The sequence below is a fragment of the Perna viridis genome, chromosome 8 (genome assembly GCF_037379345.1).
Source record: "Perna viridis isolate PV_CMFRI_1.1 ecotype Kerala chromosome 8, ASM3737934v1, whole genome shotgun sequence".
Classification (NCBI taxonomy): Eukaryota; Metazoa; Mollusca; class Bivalvia; order Mytilida; family Mytilidae; genus Perna; species Perna viridis.
Window position 1 is genome coordinate 33,485,274 of NC_142452.1, and position 12,234 is coordinate 33,497,507.

General features: G+C 31.8%; 1 protein-coding gene across 2 annotated transcripts in view; it reads left to right on the plus strand.

Annotated features, from left to right (window-relative positions):
• The window catches only part of LOC148610304 (vesicular glutamate transporter 1-like), a 61,469-nt gene that overhangs the window by 15,374 nt on the left and 33,861 nt on the right, over positions 1–12,234 (plus strand). Inside the window, exon 2 of one of the 2 annotated variants that reach the window (XM_088542691.1) lies at positions 7,295–7,316. The exons of the other annotated variant lie outside the window; for it this stretch is intronic. Coding sequence (XP_088398817.1) covers positions 7,303–7,316 — 14 coding nt within the window. The 5' untranslated portion in view covers positions 7,295–7,302. The remainder of the gene's footprint in view (positions 1–7,294; positions 7,317–12,234) is intronic. 2 annotated transcript variants of the gene reach the window in all.

The following is a 12,234-nucleotide window of genomic DNA, read 5'->3' on the forward strand; positions in this document are numbered from 1 at the left end:
CATCGCGAATACGATCACTTTTGTAATTATTTCAAGTTTAAAGGTCTTTGAAATCATACTTATGAAAATATTGTTTGAATTGTAATGAAATTATATGATATATTGTCATTAAGTTCTTCGTGGTTTTATTTAGTTTTTATACAAGTTGCTCTTAACGTAAATATTGATGTGTCATAATTGTGTTTAATTTTCTTGTGAATTATTCTTCATCTCGAGCAGTTCACATAAAATTTCGTATTATTTTATTTTTGGTTATGTTTAATGCACCAATTAAAAACAAATCCGAAAATTCCGTTTTACGCAACTAAAATGGTCTTTCGTTAATAAGTAAGGACGGAATGCATGGTCGAACAGAAACTTGTTGCTGAAAGACAGATCTTGAATAAAATTATTTTATTATTACTTGCATTCATATCATTTGTAAGACATACAAGAAAGACACATTTTATACAACGATAACAAAAGAATCAAAAGAAGTAAGGAGAACACGACTACACTGTAAGACAAACAAACATTAAAAAAAACATATACAGGAAACTAGAAGCCGGAGCAATATGGAGCAAAATTAATAATAATAAATACCGTCATGCACTAGGAAAAGTAAAAGGTTTAGCAGTAGGTTCAAGCGGATAAAGTCCTAATAAAGGTAATCAATATGAATGTGACCTATACATTTTTGTAACATTAAAGGCACTGAGATTCCGATTTCAATCTGACAGGAAGTTAACTTGTAATACTGCGTATGGATGTTTATTAGTTTCGTATCTTTTACAAAAACAAATATTCCTTGCATACATCTTGAAACTTTGTTAAATTATGAAGTAAAATAATCATAGTTGATGTAAAATTGTAACGTTGAAATGAAATTCGAACCAATCATCTGCCAGTAACAAAATTGTCTATCGTTAATTGAACACATTTCCTCACAACTGTCAGAAGGTAAGAAAATATGACAAATAAGAGTAACTGAAAACAAATATGTGACCTTATGTTTTGTAACAGGAATGTTGACATAAAGGATAAAACTTGGGACGGTATCTGATTTTTTTTTAAACACGTGCACAACTACAGGGCGACTAAATCCCCTACGGCGTCCGATACAAAGTATGCGGCTCGGCCCGAGAAGCATCTGCTGCAATAGCTCAACGAGGTGTCCCTGCGATGTCCCCGATAAAGTTATTGGTTCGACTCGCCTTCAATCTGTATTTGATTCTTTAATCTGCAGGATTCGAACTGAAAGACCATACAGTGTTGTTATTCATTAATCTCTATAAAAATTTAGTCCTTCCATATTTAATGAGGGAACTTTATTTGCTGAAAGACAACGAGATATGCCTGAAAAAGTTATTAGTTGCATGTATTTTCTGATATACGATGAATAATTGATGGAAATCAAAATAGATTTTGATTTGTAATCGAATGATTTAGAATGGAACCACGGGGCATGCGTCTGATTTAAGAGATCTGCGTACATACTTGAATATTACTATTTTTTATTTATTTATTTTTTACTTTTTATAAGATTCGAATTTGGTAATAAAGGCGTTTCTTACATAATGTAGAAAAGGTATGAGAGATAATATGAGGAAAGCATTGGCTTTAAGTACGAGCGAAGCATTTGATAGGTTCCCTCTTAAAAAGTGGATTCATGTAATTTACCACCATTGTTCAATTTGATTTGTGATATTTTGATCTCTAAAAGAGACAGCAAAAGATATTCCAATTTTTGGAATTTTTTACTGGTCAAGGTCAAACAGTTTCGAGTTCTGCACAGAATGTCTGGTTTTTCTATAGCCGAAAGTATCGAAAATGTAGAGGCTTTCAGAACAAAAAAAAAAAACGTCTTTGAAACGTTGTGGGTGTTTTGACTACATGACTGAAGTTTCTCAAGACGGATTTCTATACATTTATGAGAGAGCTGCTTCGCTTGCTTAAAATTGCCTAAAAGAAAACGACGCTAACATAGTGCATGTGATAAAATAATTCAATTGATGAATCTACCTGTTATTTACCGATGTTTTTTTCTCTCTCTCTTCCGTGTGTTTGTTGTTTTATTTTCTCTCTCTCTTTCGTGTGTTTGTTTGTTTGTTTGTTTGTTAAAGATGTTTATACTTAATGAAGCCTCCTAATACAGTTTGTTATTTTTTATTACATGTGTTTCTATTAAATTGTGAAAATAGAGTTTGCTTTACATCTAAAGTTAGAAGTTTCGAAAAAGTCTTAAAAAACGCGTTGCTTAAATTAAAGTCGTTGTTTTGTTTATGGTCAATCTTGAAAGCAAACCGCAATAACAAACTCCGTTTTATTTCTCAATAGGCAGAGAAATTGCGCAAAATACCAACAAACGATGTATAACAATTTGATTTGCATGATTTTAGTGGTTGTTGATGAATAATTGATGAAATCTAAGTAGTTTTTCTTCTCCCCTTGGATGATTATATTCCTTAACATCAATTAGCGCTCAAAATGATATTTTTGGTCTTTGTGACTGCTGTAGTTTTAAATAATAAATGATACATAGAAAATCATATCTGGTTCATCAGGGTTTATGTGTCTTCTACGTCATCGAAAATGGTGAAATAAAGTTGCGTGAATACAGTATAACCTGCATAAACCGAAACACGTTAGGAGCATTGTTCCGTTTAGGAGAGTATACCGTTGCGACAGGTTTCAAATACTTTTAAGTAGCAGTCTTTCTAAAAATCAGACGAAAGGTGATTCATGCATGTCAAAAACCTACCGAATTCAGTTTTATTTCTTGTTCAGAAACAGTTACTGATCACGTAACCAGTCTTAATTTTTCATTTGGCTGCTGCACTTTGAGATAAAAATTATATAGATTGTACACGAAATTGGCACGTTGGAAGAGTTATCGTTCTTGTTTTGGTTTCTTTTGATTGATTTTAGTTGGAAATGAATGTATGATTTTCTAAAAACTGCAGATCTGAATGCAGAAATGACCAGCATTATGTGAAAGTATAGTATACGTATATGTAGACTGAAAAAAAAACATCGTTTGTTTTGGGGGTATTCCTACTCCATGAATCACTTGGCAGTGTCTGAATTTTATGTGGGCAGGTTCTTAACGGGATATGTAGAATGAGTCTGGTTTAGACAGTTTTTTTTTTGCCTATATAGGATTAAAGGCAAGTTTTTTTCTGTTCTTCTCAAGTTCCTTGTTTTATGACGACATATAAAGGTATAAAAGATAGTTTCAAATTTAGTCTCATATGTACAATGTGTGTATACGCTTTATAAGGATTCTAGTTACATGCATAAAGTAGAAACTATGCCAAGACCTCTATATTTACTCACATGCTTACTTGATATCAACAACACATTTATATACCTGATTAGGACAGTGGCTGAATGTCATCGGTACGTGTAAATCATTTAGAAACGATAAAACGTATAGCCTATATATATATATTAGTTTGTATTTTCAAAAGCACTAAGAACACCTCAAAATATGCTCATGCTGAGAAAAGTGTATTAACGAAATAATTTATTCTGCTGAAACATTTTCTTAAATTTATCACTTAAAATAAAAATAATTTTACTTTATTTCAGCCAATGTGTTTTAGCATCTGATACGTTCTTGTATTTAGCTGTTCGTTTCGAATTTCTTTCCGAATTCGTTATATCATCAAGATAAAATGGCTTTATCTGATGTTCTATACTAAATCAAGTTTTGCATGTGGATTAGTATGCTTAACATAAACCATTAACAATGGCATTATAAAGGATTAGTTGTAAATGCATTTTATGTTCTTGTCTGCATGCGAAAACGGAAGTAAAGCCTCAGGTTGATTAAGATTAATTCGCTGATGTTACGTATGTAGGGAAATTTCACAAGATATGAAACTCCCAGGTGACCAGGGTAGATTGATTACAATGATACTTGGTGCAATGCAGAGAAAACTTATTTTCTTATCGGAAAATCTCTTGAGGGTTCGCACAACACAAAGAATTACATTTATAGGGAAAATCTTCCATTTTGTGACTGGGCAGTTATCGATAAAGAAACTGTGTCTGATAATACAAATTGTATTTATGAAGTTGACGCTACCATTGAAAGTATGGTCAAACATTAAAACTTACTTGTTCATTGAGATACACCAGAAATCTTAATATGCCTTTTCCATTATCAAAGCCTCTTACGTTATATGGCAAAATTGGTAACGAAATATTGTGTCACAATTCTAAGTACATTTTAGTATATTGCGAACTGAAAGAAATGTTATATTTACTCCCTCAATCAGACTCGGAGCTGCCTGGTCCGATCCAATCATAGTCAGACTCGTCCCATGTTCCATCATGACATCATTATATCGCGGGAGTTTGTTTCACAATCAAAGTGTTGAGGCACTAAGTCAAGGAAGACCTCAAAGAAATCAAAAATGTTCATGCAACCAAATTGTAAGCTAAATAAACCGATCAAAACAGTCCTTTTAAAGAATAACCATTTGTTTTAACGCAGTGTATATATATATACAGTCCGTTTATCAATATATATTTTTGGGTATTCCTGGTTGTACACGTACGTTTATGTCCTCAAATTTCCTAATACTTAAATCAGCATTTCTTACAAAATATGAATTCCACTGAGATTCACTAATTATAAATATTCGATGAATTTTCAAAGTAAGATTAGACCCACACCTTGAAATTTCGGTTTGGAGATGCATGAAGTAGAAATGAATCACGTGTTCTGTTGTGACGTCTTGATTTCGATTAAATTAATTGAAATTCATCCAACGCACAAGAAGTCCCTTTTTCGGCATATCGCATTTTTGTTTTTGTTTAACATTTTGGATTTCTCTACCAATTAACTTCCTGTCGGGGCTCATACATGTAACTGTTTATTATCTAATTCTGCATGTACATGTACAATTAAACATGAGCATACTTAAAAAAAATAAATAAATAAAGCATTATCTTGAAAATGAAGATGGAAGTAATGATGATATCGATGAAGTATTTATTCCATTATCACTATAGTCCATTGTGATATCATATAAATTCACAAATATAGGTTTACATGTACGTCAATACTGCAACGTACACGTGTTGCTTAATTTCTGCTAGACAGGAAATAAGCATATAAACTATTTTACTGTTTTTGTTTTTCTGGTTTGTCAATTAAAGAGAATAAAATCCCATTTGATTCATGTCGTAAAAAATCACCATCTAATAGCTATATGTTTACACCCTGCTTGAAACATTTGAAACATTTTCAGTCAACATTTGTCCATATATGTTTCGTCGGATCGTTAATGCGTTTTGAATAAAAAAAGAACAGCATATATCATCGGTTAATGCAAATTATTTCATTTCCTGTATCATATTATATTAGAAAATACAGTAAAACATATTCTTAAACGTACCCTGAATAATCTGAAAACCTGTCTAAACAAGATACTTCTTGAAGTTCCTTTGTATTAACTTTAATGTGTGTTGAACCTGGGTGATAATGATTGAGGTTTTTAACGACCTTGAATACCAATACAGGCCTCTCGCAATCGATTTTAGTGGTTAGTATAACCAACTGGTGTTGGTGGCGGAGCCCAGTTTTCAGGATACCTTACCGAAGAACTCGGTCATAGTATGTCCTACTAGCGGCTGGGCTGCTGTTTAGACGCTCTGGCCTACTCTCAGACCCCACTCTAACTGTATTGGAAGTACATCTACCTAAGAGTGTTTAACCTTGGTAAACCGAACTCCTTCCTATACCGAACAACTTTAAGTCCGAAAGAGACTCGGTTTAGAGAGGTTTCACTGTAGATGTTTTTATTGGGAACAAAGGAAACATTTTGCTAACTTTTTATAGATGGACCCTTTAGGAATCACATATTTGTACCAGTAATAAGTGAACGTTTCACATTAATAAATTAAATTACAGTGTACTTGAATAATCTTACATCTTGAATATTTTCAGACAGAGTTTTTGAAGTTACATGTGAAGAGCCTGTCTATGTAAAAATCAGGCAGATCCTACAATATGAGAGGCATAATTATGAATTTTATCCTACTGAAGTTTTTGTTCCTATGAAATGTATATACATGTACCATATGAATGTTTAATATAAAGTCTGTTTTAGATCGACAATAGATGGCTCATAAAATGATTTTAAAGCAACCTAATTTTGCTCAAATTAAAGAGTTATCTTCCTTTTTCAATGAATCTCAATGCTTTCTTTAATTTATTTCTCTTTTATCCTTGCAATTAATCAAAAACTAACATTTAATTTTGAGAAAGGATGTATTTGTGGTGTGACTATAAGCAAAACCGAATTAATTTTTAAGGCTTCAAGAATATTGTAGAATATTCAAATACTGCCCAGAAGTTTTAAATTTTTACTTTTAGCTAAAACATAAAATATTATTTTTTAAATAATTTTCTTTGGCATATGCATAAATGTTAAACACAAATTGAAGTCAATTGGCTTGTTTAAATCAGATTGAAACATGAATGTAATACAAACAATTTTAAAAATTTACAAAAAGAACAATTTTCAACAATATGACTGAGCGATATTGCATCGAAGTACTCAAAAGAGATTTTCGTACCAAATACGTTGGAGTTTAATTTATCTTATTTGTTGTAATTTGTAGTGAATGTTCTAATTCTGTTTCAACTGCAGTACCACAATACCAGCCGGATATTGTGACATTTCCGGTATTGTTTAATTATTTACCTTGCAGTTCTTTTCTGACATCCATTATCAAATATGGTGACTAGTACATTAGATTTTTTTTTCAAATGAAAAATATCCTATAATATGATTGTCGTTCTGATATTGTTTTGTGATCTCTGTCGATGTCATGTCATTTGGCAGTTTCCTGTTTTCTTGACCTAGTAAATGTAATTGCTGTATAGCACTTCGAGATAATTATATCCATGGTTGAATTCGTGAGATAGGAGTAACTTAAGGAATATGTCTGGAAAAGCTTCTTGCACAATTCTTTGTAAATCTAGATTTTCTGCCATAACAAAATATTGAAAGCAATTTAAATGCATTTTAATGCATAAGTAAAACATTACAGCGGAATTTAAGATAGCCAAAATGGTATTAATCCTTCTATACAGCCTACCCTGCGGAAGGTCATGGGTTCAATCCTATGCCGAATCACTCCCATGCCTTTAAAATACCATGCACACTGTATTTGAGGAGATGGAGTGAAGACTAGTTGGCTCGGCGTCAGAATAATTTGTCCAAGTGGTATGTCAATTAATCATATCACTGAATCATATTGATTTATGTTTTTTTTCTTTTTTTATATTATATCAAAGATAAAAAAATGACTGTGAAAAGGTATGTTATGCACATTTAATCAATTTTGACATTCCTGTCTTGAGTGAATGAAATTTCTCAATGTTTCTGCATATTAATTTTCAGTTATTGAATTTATGCATACACCGAAAACAACGAACGCACTTTCATTACTCGGATGTTGCATGCTTTACAATATTCACAATATTCATTAGATAGACTTGATGCTACTTTTATTATGCATCTTGTAGTGTATTGATACTGACGTATCCACTTAATTAGTTAATATGCATATTTTTCTAGCATGCAACGCTGACTAATAGAGGACGAAGTCGTCGTAACAGTAACCAAAGCTTATTAAGCATACAAATTTAAACATCTGAGGGCTTGAATGTAGTCTGACAGGCATTCCGAATAGTCCAGTTGACATATAACGGTTCTCAACGAACCCTCCATTGGGGAGTAAGAGGATTTGATACGGAGAGTGACTGAATTGTTCAGGTTATCTGCCAGAAAGTGATCTACGGAATAACTACAAATCACGTGGTGTCAATGCATATAGTCGCCCCAATTTTAGTAAAACCATGAATGTCTCCAAATGAATGATAAGTTACATACAATATTCTATAACCTATAATTTCGTCTTTTTACAACTTACACCTGCCTAGTACACATTTTTTTATAAAGACTACAAAGACATTGTCCACTGTCAACATAAAGACATGTTTTGCACATTCCATCGTGAACATTTCAGAAATTAGCCTTTGATTATAAGCTAGATTACTACATACAATATGGATACAAAGTATTCCTGTCATTTTTGGCAATTAAAACTATTTATACTGCAAATTTTGGTGGACGCATGCGCTCATACACAATGACCAGCGTACACGTCATGTTAAAACTGTAAATAAATTTCCAAGCATTCGTTTTTTATTTTACTAGCAATTTATTTGAATTTGAAGGAAAATAAATAGATCGTTTCTGAATCTTTCTAGCTGTTGGACCATTGCAGTTCCTGTTACGTTTTATGACAGATTTCTTTCTTTTAACGCTAATAAAGAAAAAGAAAATGATGACAACATTTTGATTTATAAAAGTCATGAATTCCCATTGATTTCCTTTATTTTGTGACATATTAATGTTATAAAGCTATATATTTTGACAATCCACTGACAGCAGGAATTTTTGTCTGTGTCAAATTCCAATTGATTGTCAGCACTTCTGTCATTATAGTCAAATCTTTGATAAAACGAATGTCATAATAGTTATTATTTTCTAGTTTGCTGATAATCAAAGCCTTTTGAGTAATCTTCTGTTAAGAAGTGATGCCGGAACGTTTTAAAAGGTAAATGGCTTAAGTGGAAGAGTCAAATTGGTACGAATTATTTAATAAGAGTAAAACATTGTATGTAATCAAATACTGAAAAAAAAATAGGAAACATGACGCACTGATAAAAAATTAGGTGTTAATTTTAAGCATTGGCTAACCTCTGAATAATTGGTAAATTTGTGAACTAAAATGTCTTATTTAGTGTATAAAACCATTCTTTATACAATATTTTCCTAGCTCTCTTTTTTCTTTTTTTTTTTTTGACATTTTTTGTAAAGTTTATGTGAACTTTGAACGTTTCTGTTTAATTTCGATTGGAAGGTTATGTATTAGTGCATTGTCGAAATTAATTTTTTTGTTTGTTTGTTGGGGTTTAACGTCCGAGCAGCAATATTTCATCCATATTCAGACGATGAACATGAAATGGATGATAAAATGAACATGAAATGAAAAAAAAAGGATGTGCCACAAGGATAATAGGGTCGACAAATTTTGATTGCCACTGGAAAAAGGGGGAATGGGCAAGGTCGGGCAATTTAGCCTCCTGTGGCGGAGCGCAAAAGTTCCTACTCCTATCGAATACCATGTCGAAATTAAATGTTATACTTTAAAAGAATTTCTTTTTTTTTCTCATGGAGAAAGAAAATAATCAATTTTCAATTTCAAATAAATGCTACATGTACATCAAAACAATTCATTTAAAAGCTAACTGGTTTAACCTCATAAACATTTTCTCATATTTAAGTACCATTCCGTGTAAGAATCAGGTAATGGGTGGCACATCATTTCCCCCCAATTTTGTCATTTTTGCCTAAAATATATTCAGTACATCTAGAAAACAACCAAAAAGCTGTTTAAGTTTATCCTGAAGGCATCCCTTATGGATTTAAAAATAATCTTTGTACTACGTGACATACATGATATAAATATTACAGTGGAACAAAAAAACTCAGTGGAATTCAAATTTACCATGTGACGCCCTTATTATAGGAACTGCCTTGTTTCTACATGGGCTGTCTCTTAAAATGTTTACATTTATCACAAGAATATTTTTTATTATTTTGTTATTAATCAAATCTGAAAAGATGTGTTCGTCTTAACTATGGGTGATTTTTTTTTGGTTTTATTATTACACAAACATTTCCTCAGTTGGTATGTATTTGATAAGTAATTTTTAAGAGAAGAAAATAGATCTCGAGCAAGTATTCTTAGAGAGCTATACAATGTAACTTTTAACCATGATTAATGTCTCGTATAATACAATGGTGCTGATGTAACATTTGATGGAAAGAGTAATCAAGGGAACCAAGGTTATAGGGAACCAAGGTTATACCGGTAATCAAAAGAATGTAATCCAGGGACCAAGACCAGACATGGAAAACAGACATAGACAACAAAGAACATAAAGTAACTAAAATCATACATACAAAGTAACAAAAGCAAATGAGCAACTCGGACTCCACTAAAACTGGGAGCATGGACCGGAGAGTTTATATTACTTTATATGTGCTTGAATTTAGGTTTGATGGAAAGTTTAAATCACTTTACCAAATATTGTCCAGTTAATTACCTGAGAATGTTCATCATGTGATTGTCCTTTAATCAAGGGACCAATTGGATTCCCCGAAGTTTACATGCTGTCTTACGCGGTAGAGTTTAGATTGAAATCTGATACAATGTATTTTATTCGAAACAACAGTTTAGTTATAAACTGCTAGCGATGTTGTGTGCTAGCTTTACGTTTGGAATGCCATAAGATACTTCGTTATTCACAATGTTAAATACTTGTGTTATTACTTGGAATTAAATTGAAATTCAAATATATTTTTATTACAAATTTGTTCCATATAATTTGGTATTAGGCCTTACGTTGTCTCTAGCTCTTTCTACTGAATAATGAATTCTTAACACAAATGGAAATGAATGTTATATGTAATCTAATCTTGATAAATTTCTCATTTATTTTTCATAAACATTATTTGAGGTTTAATTAAAAATCGATGCCATGAGCGTTCATAATTTTAAAACATATTCAATATGCAGCCTTTAAATGGCAATGTTTTAGCTCTTAACGCTGGAAGAATACATTTATGCGCATTCATCTTTAAATATCTGTTATATTTATTGGAATTAAACTCTTTGATGATTCAGAGAGCATCATTGAAACGCTTTGTTGTCAACTTCCTACAGAAGCTAAATTCATGGTAACTAGAACCGAACAAAAAGCCTTAAATAGTTATTAACGTACGTTTTAAATAAGGAAGTAAAAAATACTCCGGAACTTAAACCTATTTTACTGAAGAGGTTTAGTAGGACGAGAGAAATACTCGTATATTTTTTACAATGCTGATATATTGTCTTAAATGGTTTCAGGCTTTTTAAAGAAAAATCGATATTTATTGATTTAAAAAAAAAAAACAAACTCGGGTATGTAGAAATAGCATGGTATAACTGTAGCTAGGAATGTCTTTCACTGCAGAATCATTTGTCAACAAATGAAAGGTTAGACATTAAATTGACCTCAAGAGAATAACTTGTGTTACAATTTATCTCGGGATCTAATCATGTAGCGATATAAAATGTTATTTCAAGACGTAAAATGTTTGCATCTAAAAGATATTGCAACACTAAACAGAAACTTTAAGTAGATTGCCAACAGACTATGATCGAGACATTTATTTACCTGAGTTAGAAATAAAATGGGAAGTATACTTAAAACAGCTCAATGGTCGACATGTTTCAAGTAAGTATCAAAGCTTTGATCTCCGATTTAAATAGATGTCTTTCTGTTGTTGGTTTCCGGAAACCATGTCATGTTCCATCCGCGTTCTATTTGACTATTCTAACGAATCGTTTAGGCTTGACGTGAACACGTATAAAAGAGAACACAAATTATCAATGCAGGATATGAAATAATTGAGCTAAATGATAAATTCCTGATCTATTTTAGGAAAAATGAAGCCGATTTAAACAATCATCATGTGTTTGTTCGTGCTCCAATACAGATTCTGAAGACTTTCAAAAAATGGAAGCTGCTTTTAATGGTACATGTAGTTCATCGTATATCTTTATTTTGATTCTTTTTAAATTATAATTTCAAGATTTGGCATCGATAATTTAAATCGAAACTTGAGTTTTTCTGTTCTGAGTTCTTTAAGTGCATTACTTTTTGAGATAACATTTTTATGACTTATATATTTGGATAACGAAAATAAAAAATATCAAAAACCAAAAAAAAAAAGAAAAAAAAACAAACTCGTTTGGAGTTGTCAGGGTATTAATAATTTGTTATGAATTGAGAAATTGCATGATTATAAGGTATTACTTGGATCCCAATTGATTCCAAAGCGTCGGAATGGCGGATGATGAGAAGCTTACTTTGTTGGAAGCATTACCGTTGAACTGCCATTCTCATAGGTGTTCTAGGAAAAAAGTACATAATATGATTACGTTGTAGGCTTTTATGGAGCTTTTATCGATCTTGCTAGATTGCATTCAAGGCTTGTGCGACTGGTACGGCATGGTTTTATATCTTTCATGGACTTTAATATAGAACAGAATAAATGACACATGATGTCCGGTTGTAATCTACCTTCGAAGAGAAAATCTTACTCCCGCTAAATGAGG